This window comes from Ranitomeya imitator, chromosome 5, assembly GCF_032444005.1.
Source record: "Ranitomeya imitator isolate aRanImi1 chromosome 5, aRanImi1.pri, whole genome shotgun sequence".
Classification (NCBI taxonomy): domain Eukaryota; kingdom Metazoa; phylum Chordata; class Amphibia; order Anura; family Dendrobatidae; genus Ranitomeya; species Ranitomeya imitator.
Genome location: NC_091286.1, coordinates 264,187,613 through 264,203,595, shown reverse-complemented (window position 1 = coordinate 264,203,595; position 15,983 = coordinate 264,187,613). Strand labels below are relative to the sequence as shown.

At 44.4% G+C, this 15,983-nt stretch overlaps 1 protein-coding gene across 1 annotated transcript in view; it reads left to right on the top strand.

Annotated features, from left to right (window-relative positions):
• Positions 1–15,983, top strand: part of SLC22A16 (solute carrier family 22 member 16) — a 174,727-nt gene that overhangs the window by 108,261 nt on the left and 50,483 nt on the right. The window contains exons 4-5 of the mRNA XM_069726137.1: positions 1,734–2,271; positions 15,036–15,163. Coding sequence (XP_069582238.1) covers positions 1,734–2,271; positions 15,036–15,163 — 666 coding nt within the window. The remainder of the gene's footprint in view (positions 1–1,733; positions 2,272–15,035; positions 15,164–15,983) is intronic.

Here is a 15,983-nt window from a genome sequence, read left to right as displayed (position 1 = left end):
ATTACGTTTTTTTGATCGCCTCGACATTACATTATAATGCAATAACGGGCAATCAAAGGAACGTATCTGCACCAAAATGGTGTAATTAAAAACATCAGTGCAGCTCGCAAAAAGTAAGCCCTCACCCAACCACAGATCACGAAAAATGGAGATGCTGCGGGTAACAGAAAATTGGCCAAATTATTATTTTATTTTTTTTAGAAAAGTTTGGAATTTTTTTTCACCACTTAGATAAAAAAGAACCTAGACATGTTTGGTGTCTATGAACTCGTAATGACATGGAGAATCATAATTGCAGGTCAGTTTTAACATTTAGTGAACCTAACAAAAAAGCGAAACAAAAAACTAGTGTGGGATTGCACTTTTTTTTTGCAATTTAACCACACTTGGAATTTTTGTTCCATTTTCTAGTACAAGACATGGTGACACCAATGGCATCGTTCAAAAGTACAACTAGTCCCGCAAATAATAAGCCCTCAGATGGCCATATTGACAGAAAAATTAAAAAGTTATGGCTCTGGGAAGGAGGGGAGCGAGAAACGCTAAAAAACAAAAAAGGACTGCGTTTTGAAGGGGTTAACCTGCAGTAAATAGTAGCTGATGCAATCTACTATATAATCGTCTAATTCTGTCCATTTGTCTGTAACGGAAATCCCGCGTCACTGATTGGTCGTGGGCGGCTGGCGCGACCAATCAGCGACAAGCGCAGTCCAGCCGCGAATCGGCTCGGGATTTGAACCATGCTTTGCTAATGATAATGTATATATTTTACCCGTAAAATCCTGTGTATTCATTGCATTATTGTTAAAACCTCATAAATAAACTACGTACATATTCTAGAATACCCTATGCATTAGAATCGGGCCACCATCTAGTATTTACAATAATTAGCATTTGTCCAACACTTTCGTCAAGCCAGGTTTCCATGATGCTCACCAAATTGTAATCTGTGGCTGACACAAGAGTCTATAAAAATCATTCATTTTGCTTGCAAGGCTTCTTGTATTTGCAAGCAGACTTACATATTTATTACTCCTACTTTCCCTTGCATACCCCTCCATCCATCTGACATTAAATTAAACTTGATTTGGGTGGGCTAGACCAACGATCTGATGTAGAAAGAAAAAGGAAAATAGTCAGCTTACCCAACTGAGGCCAGGTATCTGAGGCACAGACAGGTCGGCAGTTCAGCATGAATATCAATGTGTGTTTTTTTTACCTCATTTGTAGCAGTGATATAGGATTGGTTAAATTCAATCAGCTGTTTCATACAGGAAATGGTATATAAGGTTGAGGGGTAGGACAATATGGGATGCAATGACTAAAGACCTTGTGATCTGAAACACATCTGCCAGTGTGAACTCCCCCCTATAGGGTTAGTAGCTAAAAATTTTCAATAAACATTCGTTTTATAGGATTTCTGGAGCTGGAACCTTTTTTCTTCACGCAACGATCTGATGTGCATTGGGCCTCCTGACACTTTCATGACAGATTATTTCCAGGAAGATCCATTGGGATCAGGAAATTATGATACTTTTACTGATACTTTGGTCTTACAACAATGGCCTCAGTGAAAGTAATTTAGTTTGTATAACTCAAAAGTTGTCGAGCTGTAATACTCTCAAATTAATATTCAGACAAATAACATTGTGTGATTTGAATAAACCCTTAATAATGTTTATTTTTATTTTTAGTTGTACATAAAGAGTAATCCTCTTCTCTTCTCTTTTCAGGCATCCAGTGGATACCTAGTTGTGGTCTTTGTTTATGTGACAGAATATATAGGAATAAAGGCTCGCACTTGGGCATCAATACACATTCATGCTTTCTTTGCTGTTGGCATTATGGTTGTGGCTTTTGTTGGTTACTTGGTGCGTACATGGTGGATATATCAAATAATTTTGTCTGTAATCACCCTGCCATTTGTCCTCTGCTGCTGGATGCTTCCTGAGACTCCGTTCTGGCTCCACGCCCAGGGAAGATATAAAGAAGTAGAAAATATAATCGCTACAATGGAAAAGTGGAACAAAGTGAGCACTCCATGCAAGCTTTCAGAATTATGCCCCGTGGAGGAGGCCGGTGAGCTTGGTGGAAATGATATCCAACCCCCCAAAAGACACAATGTGCTTGCCCTATTTCACAACTGCAGTTTTGCAAGAAGAACCATTTCTGTTTGGCTCGCCTGGTTTACTGGAAGTTTGGGATACTATGTATTCGCTTTAAACTCTGTCAACCTTGGAGGAAATGAATATTTAAACCTTTTTCTCACAGGTATTGTCAGTTTGTCATAGACATCAAGTTATAAGCTGCCATATACTTTATGCCAGAAGCAGACAACATAACAGTACTCATGTAATAACTGCAGGTTACAGAAAAGCTACATTCCCAATTTTCCTTCTTGCATGTAGAAATTATATTTTGCACCCATTTGTACTACTGAAAAGAGATGAGCGAATTTGTTCGGAAAATGATCGCCAAACACAAATATGGCACATTCGGATTCGTGATCGTAAATCCGAGCAAAATTTTATAAAATCACTAAAAAATCGTTAAAATTCGGTAAAAGTGCGGGGAAATATTTGTGTTGCCACCAAAATATTTCCCAGACTTTAGCAATGATATTGGTGGTGTTTTATGAGCGTTTGGCACGTGTTTGATGAGGGGAGGGGGTTTCCAGAGCTGAGAGGCGAAGGCGTTTTTGGAAACACAGCACAGCAGTCACTTTTTTTCCCCCTAACTTTGTGCACATTGCGGCTAGCCAATCAGGGTGCAGGAAACACCCACAATGTCCTGCAACCACGGCTAATTAGGCGATTGTATATCAGTCAGATAGTGTAGCTAGATAATTTCCAGTGTAGCTGTAAAATTTACCTTCCGGAATTTTTTTTTGTGGCATTACTGAGGTTCTCAGACAAAGCCGGCAGGGCACATGTCCTACAAGTGTGTTTTGCACAGATTCTGTAGTGCTGCATGCACGAGTATAGCATTCTAAATGATATTATTTCAATAGCTAAATGTGGAAAAGCCTGCTGTATTCCTGATTTTAGCTAGTAAGATAGGTGGTTGTATATCAATCAGATACTGTAGGTAGCTAGTGTCCAGTGTGGCTGTTAAATTTACCTTTCAGCACTTTTTTTTCTTTTTTGGCCATACTGAGGTGCACAAACAAAACCAGCAGGGCACGTGTTGTGCACTGCTTCTATTGTGATCGATACATGAGTATAGCATTCTAATTCACATGTGCTAGTGAAAAAATATTAAACAGCCTGCTGTATTCCACCTTATAATTTAGTGCTCAGGTGAAATAAAACTGTTTGCAGACCTAAGGCACATAAAAAAAAATTATAATTTTTCAGTTGCAAAAAGTTAGACAACCCGCTGTATCACACTTTACTTGTTTGGGTTGAAATTAAGTTGTAGAGGCCTCATACAGAGGTCAAAAACTAATTCTTCTGTTATTAACATCGTACAGTAAGGGACCTGACTTGAAAAATAGTTCGTAGCAGCTAGTGTGTTATAAAGGCCTGATCATTGGTTCAAAAAAAAAAAAAATTCTGTTGTTAACGTCATACAGTAAGGGACCTACCTTTAAAAAGAGTTTGTAGCATCTAGTGTATTATGGAGGCCTGATACATAGGCCACAAACAAATTCTTCAGTTATTAACATCATACAGTTAGGACCTGACTTGAAAAATAGTTTGTCGCATCTATTGTGTTATAGAGGCCCGATCCAAAGAAAAAAATATTTTTTCTGTGACTATCATGATACAGCACGCCATATTTCAACTTTGAATTTACTGTCGCTGAAATTCAAGTGTTTTCAGATGTGGTGCAAAGTTTAAAATTTAATTTTTGGTTGTTAATACTGTGCTCCTACCACACTATCTGAACAACATGACTGTGAAAAAGCGAGGCCATGGTGGAAGGGGAATTAGGCTTGGTGTTCAAGGTGTACGTGGGGTAGTTGGTAATGTTGGTGAAAGCACTAGTGAAGCAACGTCACGTCCTATACAAAGACAACTGACAACTTATGTGTTACTGGACAGGCTACACAACTACCTTTCTTTGGCAGATGCACAGCGGTACGCCTTGTTGATGATGCCCAGAAAGAGCATGTACTCGAGTGGATGGCAAGTGCAGCTTCAAGTGACCTCTCCTCCTCTTCCTCCACCTCAACATCGCACCCAGTACAGTGCAAAGATGTGGCATCCAAATTCCCCTTACTTCCCCCCGCATCCCAACTATCCAAACGTTCAACTGACTGCAAGGGACCACAGATGGATTATTCTGAAGAGCTGTTCACACATTCTATGCCATGTTCATCAGAAGTGTACTCAAAAGCTTTGCAGAGTCAAGAAGAGGAAATCTGCACCGAGGCCCCAAATTTTTTTAGCTTGGATCCAGGGCAGGAAGAAGTATGGTCCCAACAGTATCCTGACCCTCATCATCAGACGTTAACTCCTGGGGGAGGAGGTGATCCTTATGAGACTCAGATATCTGAGGCTCACAAGGTCTGTACTGTGCTGTCAGAGCAAGAAGAGGAGGAGAGTGACTCCAATGGCCAGGAATGTGATAACACAGAGGATGATGAGGTGTTAGATCTCAGTTGGCGTGAACATAGAGGCACACAGATGAGTAGGTCATCTGAGGAGGAAGAAAAGGAGGTTATGTTGTGCCATCCGTTGCAGACATGTAGTGATGCAGCCACGACAAGCGATGCATCCTCAGCAACAACTGTGCCTCTGACCAGCCTTGTCCTTGGGTCAGCAGCTTGCAGGTGTGGCAAGCGTTGCCTAGCCTGGGCCTTTTTTGAAACTGCAAAGGATGAGCCAACTCACGTAATCTGCCAACTTTGGAAAAAAACTGAGTCAGTGTAAAAACTGGAATAATTTGACTACTACATGTATGAACCTTCACATGTGCAATCAACATGCTTTATGTTGTGAATTCTGTTGTCGAACTCCCTCCTGTGGTCGTGAATGGTACTTCGGTGAGTTCTGTCCATGGACGCCCTCTGATGGCTGTGAGTGGAGCTGCTGCTTCTGAGGTTCCTTACAGAGGTGACGTGGTTTATCCTTTGGCTGGCTGCTCTATTTAACTCCACTTAGATCGTTACTCCATGCCAGCTACCAATGTTTCTGCATTGGTTCAGTTTGCTCTTGGATCTTTCTGGTGACCTGTCTACTCCAGCAGAAGCTAAGTTCCTGATAGTATCTAATTCATTCATTGTTTTCTTGTCCAGCTGGATATCATGATTTTGTCTTGATAGCTGGAAGCTCTGGGATGCAGAGTGGCATCTCTGCACCGTTAGTCGGTGCGGAGGTCTTTTTGCACACTCTGCGTGGTCTTTTGTAGTTTTTTGTGCTGATCGCAAAGCTACCTTTCCTATCCTCTGTCTATTTAGTAAGTCTGGCCTCCCTTTGCTGAAACCTGTTTCATTTCTGCGTTTGTGACTTTCATCTTTACTCACAGTCAATATATGTGGGGGGCTGCCTTTTCCTTTGGGGAATTTCTCTGAGGCAAGGTAGGCTTTATTTTCTATCTCTAGGGCTAGCTAGCTCTTAGGCTGTGACGAGGCGCCTAGGTAGAGTCAGGAGCGCTCCACGGCTATTTCTAGTGTGTGTGATAGGATTAGGGATTGCGGTCAGCAGAGCTCCCACATCCCAGAGCTTGTCCTGTGTGAGTTTTAACTATCAGGTCATTCCGGGTGCTCCTAACCACCAGGTCATAACAGCATTAGTTGGGAATCCCACTGTGCAAAAATGCAGACCAGTGAACATCAGCCACCCTTTCAATCGCATCTGCTGCTTCTTCCTCCTCCTCTGTTATCGTGCCAACTATTGAGATGCAGGTCTTTGACCGTAGAACCTCAGGTTCTTTACCCGATCGAGTCATGCTGACTGAGAGGCCGCCTTCAGCTTTAACGGAAGCGGACATTATTATTATTTAATTATATAGCATCATTAATTCCATGATGCTGTACATGAGAAACGGTTACATATAGATATTGTTTACAGTAAACAAATTTACAATTACAGAGGGGAGAGGACCCTGTCCTTGCGGACTGACATTCTATGGGATAATGGGGAAGAGACAGAAGGTTGGGGGTGCGGGAGCTCTGGTGGTGGTGAGGCGGCAGTTCTGGTGGTGGTGAGGCGGCAGCTCAGGTGGTGGTCAGGCAGCAGAATGGTTATTGCAGGCTGTAGGCTTTCCTGAAGAGATGGGTTTTCAGGTTCCGTCTGAAGGATCCGAGGGTGGTGGATAATCGGATATGTTGAGGCGTGGAATTCCAGATGATAGGGGATATTCGGGAGAAATCTTGGAGGTGGTTGTGTGAGGAACGAATAAGTGTGGAGGAGAGTAGGAGGTCTTGGAAGGATCGAAGATTACAAAAGGGAAAATATTGGGAGAATAGTTCAGAGATATAGGGAAGGGACAGGACATGGCTTTGTAGATCAGTGTTAGCAGTTTGAACTGGATTCGTTGGGGAATTGTGAGCCACTGGAGGGATTTGCAGAGGGGAGAAGCAGGGGAGTAACGAGGAGAAAGGTGGATTAGTGTTGTGAATTCTGCTCTTGGGCTCCCTCCGGTGGTTGAGTGGTAGTGCTGCGGTAGTTGGATCGCAGCATTTATCAGGTGTATCTATTTTTTGCAATTCGGGCTGGGCTATATAGCCTTGCTTGATTCTTTAGTCAGTGCCAGTTGTCCATTGTTTTTGGAGGATTCACATCCCTTCTGGTCTCTCCTGTTTGCTGTGCTTTTCTTCAAAGATAAGTCCTGGCTTTGTTTTTGCTGTCCACCTGCTGTGGACCTTATAGTTCTGTGCATTTTCATGTTTTTATCTTGTCCAGCTTAGTCTGTGAAGGATTTTTTGCAGCCTACCTATTTCTCTGGAGATGCAGATATACCCTCCATGTCTTTAGTCAGATGTGGTGTTTTGTATTTTCTGTGGTGGATATTTTCTAGTGTTTTAATACTGACCGCATAGTACTCTGTTCTATTCTTTCTTTTTAGCTAGTATGGCCTCCTATGCTAAATCCTGATTTCATTTCTGCGTATGTTATTTCCCTCTCTTCTCACAGTCAATATTTGTGGGGGGCTGTCTTTCCTTTGGGGATTTTTTCTGAGGCAAGATAGGTTTCCTGTTTCTGTCTTTAGGGGTAGTTAGTTCTTAGGCTGTGTCGAGGGGTCTAGGGAGTGTTAGGTACCCCCACGGCTACTTCTAGTTGCGCTGTTAATTTCAGGGTTTGCGGTCAGTACAGGTTCCACCTTCTCCAGAGTACGTCTCATGCTGCTCCAAGGCCACCAGATCATAACAGATTAGCCGGGCAGCATAATTGAGGACAGACTGGAGCGGTGCAAGAGATTTAGCGGGGAGGCCACAGAGGAGGGTATTGCAGTAATCGAGGCAGGAGATGATGAGGGCATGCACAAGAGTTTTAATAGATTGCGGGCTGAGGAAGGGACGGATTCTGGCAATATTTTTGAGTTGGAGGCGACAGGAGGTGGCGAGAGTTTGGATGTGTGGTTTGAAGGGCAGAGTTGAGTTACCCCAAGGCAGCGGATTTCAGGTGCAGGAGAGAGCGTGATGCCGTTTACCATAATAGGTAGATCAGGTAAGGGGGATACATGAAATGGAGGAAAGATAATGAGATCAGTTTTGTCTATATTGAGTTTTAGGAAGCGAGAGGTGAAGAAGGAGGATATGGCTGATAGAAACTCTGGGATTCTGGACAGCAGAGAGGTGACATCTGGGCCAGAGCGGTAGATCTGAGTGTCGTCCGTATACAGGTGGTACAGGAAGCCATGGGACTTTGAGTTGTCCTAGGCCAAGAGTATAGATGGAAAAAAGTAGGGGCCCTAGGACAGAACCTTGAGGGACTCCAACAGAGAGAGGGCAGGATGAGGAGGTAGTGTGGGAGTGGGAAATGCTAAATGTGCGATCCCAAAGGTATGAGGCAATTCAGGACAGGGCAAGGTCTTTGATGCCAAGGGAAGAAAGAATCTGTAGCAGTAGGCAGTGGTCGACTGTGTCAAAGGCAGAGGACAGGTCGAAAAGGAGGAGGATGGAGAACTGTCTGTTAGCTTTGGCTGTGAGTAAGTCATTAGTAATTTTTGTCAGGGCAGTTTCGGTGGAGTGGTGGGGACATAAGCCAGATTGGTGGTTGTCAAGGAGAGAGGTAGATGAGAGGTGTGAGGAAAGTTGAGCATGGACATTGCTGCTCATGGAGTTTTGAAGCAAATGGAAGCAGTGATATGGGGTGATAGCTGGGCATTGCAGTTGGGTCAAGGTTAGTTTTTGTGAGGATGAGTGTGATGTGGCATGTTTGAAGGCAGAGGGGAAGGTACCAGAAGATAGCGATAGGTTGTGTGAGTGTTAGTGAGGTTGGGGAGCAGGTGGGAAGGGACGGGATCAAGTGCACAGGTGGTAAGGTGTGAATTGGAAAGGAGGTGAGTAAGCTCTCCTTCAGTGATGTTGGAGAGGGAGGTTATTAGGGAAGGGCAGAAGTCTGGTATATGGAGTGGTTGGGGTGGTGGAACAGTAAAGGTTTGCCTTGTTTGGTCGATCTTGGTTTTGAAGTAGGTGGCAAAGTCCTCGGAAGAGATGAGGGGAGTTGGAGGTGGCAGTAATGGGCGAAGGAGAGAGTTAAATGTTGTTTTGGGTTGTAGGATAATGAAAATACAAGGTTTGTGAAATAGGTCTGTTTAGCAGAGGTGAAGGCTAATTTGTTGGCAAGTGTAGCTTGTTTGAAAGTAGTAAAGTCGTCTGGCAGGCGTGTTTTTTTCCAACGCTGCTCCGTGACCCTGGATGCTTGTCAAAGTTTTTTGGTGAGATTGTTATGCCAGGGCTGCCTATTGATTTGTCACACTTTGCCATACATGAGAGGGGCGACTGAGCCTATGGCTGATGTAAGGGTGGTGTTATAGAAAGCGGTGGTGCTGTCCGTGTTGTGGAGTGAAGATATGGAGAAGAGAGTCTGAGAGTCTGTGAATGTCTAGGTGTGCGAGGTTTCTGCGAGGATGTGGTAATGGCTGGACAAGGAGGGCGGGTGAGGAGAACAAGGATGAGAAGGTGAGTAGATGGTGGTCAGATAGGGGGAAGGGAAAGATTGTGAGATTAGATAAGAAACCGAGGGGGGTGAAGATGGGGTCTAGTGTATGTCCATCTGTGTGGGTGGTTGTGGAGGACCACTGAGTGAGTCCAATGGGTGAAGCCAGGAGCTTGGAGGCTGCTGGCTGGCGGGTGTCAGTAGGGATATTAAAGTCGCCCATTATGATGGTGAGGATATCAGCAGAGAGGAAGTGAACAAGCTAGGTGGAGAATTGGTCAATGAAGGCAGTGACTGAGCCCGGTGGTCGGTATATGACAGCCATTAGGAGAGTAGATACGGGAAGAGTGAACCTCAAAAGAAGGGAGGATAAGGGAGGGTGGGGGTTGGATAGGGTTGAAGGATCAGTTTTTAAAAAGAATGAAACCCATTTCTCCACCATGTATGTTGCTAGAGCAAGTAGTGTGGGTAAATTGGAGGCCACTGTAACTCAGTGCAGCAGGGAAGGCCATGTCAGGAGGCGTCAGCCAGGTCTCAATGAGGGCCAGGTAGGAAAGATTGCAGAAAGTAAACAAATCGTTGGTCACGTGGAGCTTGTTGCAGATGGAGCGGGCATTCCAAAGTGCCCCAGAGAGAGGAAGGAGGGGGGTGGGGGGCAGTGGCACAGATTTTAAGTGTGAGGGATTGCAGTAGTTTCTGCCTGCTGTTTTTGACCGATCTCACAGAACGATCACACCACAAGTTTCTCAATCCACAGTAACATTTCCACTCCACCTGCACCTCTCTCACAGTCCAGCAGTTTGTCCGGTTCACCATACTCCGCTCTCTCACAGCACTGCAGCCAGCCCATGGATCTGCAGTTGTGATAACAGAAAAGATGGTTTTCTCCTATGCATGACAAAGCTAAGAGGTTGAACTCCACCATCTCCAATTTGTTGGCCACGGAAATGCTGCCTTTCCACCTGGTGGATATCGACAGCTTCCAAAAGCTGATGGCCATCACATTCCCCAGTACCAATTACCTTTTTCTCAGCCCCTATCCAGGCCTAGGTGACCTGCTCCAGAAAGCACGTAAGCTGTGTGTTCATTGGACGTGGTATATCTCGATTTTTCCAAAGCGTTTGATACCGTGCCGCACAAGAGGTTGGTACACAAAATGAGAATGCTTGGCTTGGGGGAAAATGTGTGTAAATGGGTTAGTAACTGGCTTAGTGATAGAAAGCAGAGGGTGGTTATAAATGGTATAGTCTCTAACTGGGTCACTGTGACCAGTGGGGTACCGCAGGGGTCGGTATTGGGACCTGTTCTCTTCAACGTATTCATTAATGATCTGGTAGAAGGTTTACACAGTAAAATATCGATATTTGCAGATTATACAAAACTATGTAAAGCAGTTAATACAAGAGAAGATAGTATTCTGCTACAGATGGATCTGGATAGGTTGGAAACTTGGGCTGAAAGGTGGTAGATGAGGTTTAACAATGATAAATGTAAGGTTATACACACGGGAAGAAGGAATCAATATCACCATTACACACTGAACGGGAAACCACTGGGTAAATCTGACAGGGAGAAGGACTTGGGGATCCTAGTTAATGATAAACTTACCTGGAGCAGCCAGTGCCAGGCAGCAGCTGCCAAGGCAAACAGGATCATGGGGTGCATTAAAAGAGGTCTGGATACACATGATGAGAGCATTATACTGCCTCTGTACAAATCCCTAGTTAGACCGCACATGGAGTACTGTGTCCAGTTTTGGGCACCGGTGCTCAGGAAGGATATAATGGAACTAGAGAGAGTACAAAGGAGGGCAACAAAATTAATAAAGGGGATGGGAGAACTACAATACCTAAATAGATTAGCGAAATTAGGATTATTTAGTCTAGAAAAAAGACGACTGAGGGGCGATCTAATAACCATGTATAAGTATATAAGGGGACAATACAAATATCTCGCTGAGGATTTGTTTATACCAAGGAAGGTGACGGGCACAAGGGGGCATTCTTTGCGTCTGGAGGAGAAAAGGTTTTTCCACCAACATAGAAGAGGATTCTTTACTGTTAGGGCAGTGAGAATCTGGAATTGCTTGCCTGAGGAGGTGGTGATGGCGAACTCAGTCGAGGGGTTCAAGAGAGGCCTGGATGTCTTCCTGGAGCAGAACAATATTGTATCATACAATTATTAGGTTCTGTAGAAGGACGTAAATCTGGGGATTTATTATGATGGAATATAGGCTGAACTGGATGGACAAATGTCTTTTTTCGGCCTTACTAACTATGTTACTATGTATGTTACTATGTATGTTACCCAGTCGCCATTATTTTTCTAAGAAAGCTGTGCCTCTGCTACACCAGCATGTATCAGACAACATCACCCGTTCCTTTACAAAATGTCTGTCTGCCAGGGTGCATTTAACCACAGACACTTGGACGAGTAAGCATGGCAAAGGGCGTTACATCTCGTTGACTGGGCACTGGGTGACTCTCGTGGCTGTGGTGACAGGCACTGATCCACAAGTCTTGGAATCCCCAATGCTTGTAGGCCAAACCTCTACATTTAATATTTCCTCCACTGCTTCTGCCTCCTCTATCTCCTCTATGGCCTCCACCTGTGCCCTCAAACTCTGCCTTCACAAGACAGGCGTTCCAACAGTGCATAACAATCCCCCACCACCTCCATACTGCGCAGCCAGGGCTCAGCACAATCAGGCAGTCGTAAAATTGATATGCCTTGGAGATCGCAGTCATACAGCTGAAGAGTTGTGGACAGCTCTACAGACTGAATTTGATCAATGGCTGTCTCTGCTGAGCCTGCATGGAAGGCCGTGTCCAATAACGGTGCGAACTGGTGGCGGCCCTATGGCGAGGCAAGCTCACATACGTGCCTTGCATGGCTTATGTCCTCAACCTGGTGGTGCAGCTTTTTCTCAGCCCCTATCCAGGCCTAGGTGACCTGCTCCAGAAAGCACGTAAGCTGTGTGTTCATTTCCACCGTTTACACCCTCTGTTAATCGACTTGCATCGATACAGAGGTCTTTGTCCATGCCAGTTAATAGGTTGATATGTGATGTACCGACATGGTGGAATTCCACTCTGCACATGTTGCAGTGACTGTGACCGTAGCAATGAGCCCTGATGCAGTATGTCATATAGCCTGTACGGAGGTGACGCATATCACGTTTACAGAGTGGGCACAGATTAAGGACCTCTACACCCTTCTGCACAGTTTTGAAATGGCTACTAAGATGGTGAGCACTGACGACACCATCATTAGCATCACTATACCGGTCATTTATATGCTGGAGCAGACTTTGAATAGCCTGCGGGAGGAGAGGGTGGTCCCAGAAGAAGAGGAGGAAGGATAGGAGGCTGCGGAAGGGATAACATTGTCGCAAAGTTCAAGACTGTCGTCTTACAGACGGGTGCCAAGGGAGGGTGGAGTACTGTGGTTGAGTGGGGCTGGTGATGATAACAGACTGTTATCGAAGGTGCAAGATCCGATGATCAAATGGAGAAGGAAGAGGTGATGGGCGAGCAACTGACAGATGAAGAGGATAATGCTCCCCTCTCTGTTGTTCGGGGTTGACGGGAGGGGACTGAGGAAATGAGTGTCATTGTTACCCAGCCACCAACACAGCATGGGCTTGGACCTCATGGTAGATTCCAACATATGAGTGCCTTCTTTCTGCACTATCTTAAGTGAGCTTTTCCCCAAGACAGCAGTGAAGAAAACAGTTCGCATCGCAGCTGTAGACTTCCAACCTCCAGCCCATCAATTCGTCAATGCCAAAACAATAGCAGCAGCAGTAGTGGAAGTGGAAGAAGCACTTTTTTTAGACCAACTCATGCACCAGCACAACGGAGTCCAAGTCTTATACGTGGTGAACGAATGGAGAGGATGGTGCAGGAGTATCTAGAACTAAGTATCAATACCCTCAGGGAGGGTTTGGACCCTTTCACATTTTGGTCTTCCAAAGTGGAGGAGTGACCTGAGCTCGCCTCACATGCCTTGCCTTGGAGGTTTTATCATGCCTAGCAGCCAGCTATCTCTCAGAACGTGTTTTCAGTGCTGCTGGTGGTATCCAGACGGATAAGCGTATACAGCTGTCCCCTAAAAGTGTTGACCGCCTCACTTTCATTAAGATGAATGTCATGGATCTCCAAGGACTTTTGCACCCCAATCGCAGACTGTACAGACTAGGTGATATCGCATTTTTTAGTGTGATGCATTAATGTCACATAACTGCACTCTGTGATATCTTTAGTGTCGCTTCTGTGGCTGCTGCTGCTGATAACACAAATTTGTGGAAATGTGAACAGTCGTAGTTGGTCTACATCTGCTGTGTTAGCTGTAGTGGAAGACGATGCCAATCCCAATTATACTATTTCTATTCTAGTGAAAGTTATTCCACTTCGGTGGTGTCAGGCCCTCATTTTTTAAAATGTGAACACTGCAAGTTGGGTGTCCATTAGTGATGAGCGAGTGTACTGGTTGCGCGGGTTTTCCCGAGCACACTCGGGTTGTCTCTGAGTATTTGTAACTGCTCGGAGATTTAGTTTTTGTTGACTGCAGCTGCATGATTTATGGCTGCTAGCCAGCCTGAGTACATGTGGGGGTTGCCTGGTTGCTAGGGAATGCCCACACGTATTCAAGCTGTCTATCAGCTGTAAATTATGAAGCTGAGGCAACGAAAACGAAATCTCCGAGCACTTACAAATACTCGGAGATCACCCGAGCGTGCTCGGGAAAACCTGAGCAACGAGTATACTCGCTCATCACTAGTGTCCATCTGCTGGATTGGGTGTAGTGAAAGACCAATCGGTCCGTATTCTACTATTTCTACTGTATTGAAATTGATGCCACTTTGGTGGTGTATGCCAAACATTTTTGGAAATGTGAACACTCCTGGTAGGGTGTCCATCTGCTGGATTGGGTGCAGTGAAAGACATGTCGGTCCCTATTATACTATTTCTACTGTGTTGAAATTGATGCCACTTTGGTGGTGTAAGCCAATAACTTTTGGAAACGTGAGCACTCTTGGTTGGGTGTTCATCTGCTGGACTGGGTGTAGAGAAAGACCTGTTGGTCCCTATAAGATTATTTCTACTGTGGTGAAATTGATGCCACTTCTGTGATGTAAGGCCCTCATTTCTTTAAATGTGAACACACCTTGTAGGGTGTCCATCTGCTGGTTTGGGTGTAGTGAAAGAGCTGTTGGTCCCTATTATACTATTTCTACTGTGGTGAAGTTGATGACAATTTGGTGGTGTCTGCCAATAATTTTTGGAAATGTAAACACTAAGCTTAGGTCGCCTTCAGGCGTGTTGCCTGTAGCAGTTGGCCTCCAAGACCGTCAGGCCTCCAATTCCTTGCACTCAACAACCTGTGTTACTATCCTTAAATTTTTCTGACAATGGTAGTCTAGAAAACTGATATTTGTGCCACCTGACTGGCTCAGCATGAAAACAGGTAGAGGTGTTGCATGTGTTATCAGGGCTCCCAGCAAAGGGGCCCTACACTGATCCCTCACCCACCTCGTCTTACTGTGACGTTCTTTGGAAAGCTGTAAATGATGTCCCAGACCCCAATACCTCATGCCTGGCTGATTGCTGCAGTTCCATGCTGCAATTTGTACTGTGAGTATATTGCGGCCACTTTCCTGGTGTCTGTCCCTCATTTGATGTGTTTTGGCCGTTCCAAGGTGTTGTACATGCATTTGTTTTTGCCTCCCATTGGCTATAATGGTGGTTGGCTATGTTCGGAAAGTATTCAATGAATTAATCGGCAAATAATGCAAATTTGGCAAACATAATCCAAATGGAATATTGAAATATTCGCTCATCTCTTTTACTGAATAAAGTTATGGAGTTAACCAACATCCCACATGACAGGACTAAACTGTAATGCCTAGGTCTATATTCTTTATATGTTATCATTTATACGTATTCAATTAAGAAAAAATAATTGTGGAAAATTATTTAACAGGTGCTGTGGAAATCCCATCCTATATTGTCTGCTGTCTTTGTATGGACAAACTGGGCAGAAGAAATACGCTGGCTCCTTTCCTTTTACTCAGTACTGCCATTTGTGTTGCGATTATGGTCATTCCTGAGGTATACATGCTATCCTGCTCCACTCAATGTAAAAGTTACTGTCATATCATTTTTGACATTATTGAAGGAAGTTTCTCATTCATATTTGTGCGCTCAAATGGTCATCTACCCCTTGTTATATGACATAATTTACCTTTTGCACTGCGTTTCTCAGAATTATCCCTCACCACCAATCCATATTCTGTCCAGTTTGATTCAGGGATCCAGCAATTTCCCGGCATATAGATCAAATTGGAAAAAAAAAACATATTTTCATTTCTTGTAAATTAAATTGTAGCCCATTGTGCTAATCTAGGCAGGTGACCGGATGCAACACACAGACAGGGACAAGGTAGAAGTTACCAATCAAACTGCTTTTTCATGCATGGGCTGAAAATGTGGTAACTATGGCAACAGTAGACACTGCAAAGCAAGTAATTACAGCATGCAATGCACATTGTCAAATATACAATGAATCCTTAGGTTCACTATAATGATTTCTTATATAATCTTATAACTTCTTAACAGTGGCAGTAATCCTAGTACTGTGAGAGTCACTGTGCAGTTCCTTCCTCTAGCACAGGCCTGATTATGGGCCCTCAGTTCTTCCCGTTATTCCGAAAGTCCAACTGACTAAGTCTAGGAAAGCTCACTGGGCCTCTTTTGCATCAACCGTCCCCCATCCTGTCTGCTGTACTATCCCAGGCCAACGCCTATACTTTACGTCAGTGCTAGAAGCAACGTCCTGGCTCACTCGCGACTCCTGTTCACCACTCGAGCGGAATTTCCCCATGAATCTTTGGTGCTTGACCAGCGACGAATGTCTCTAATTCCCGTTGGA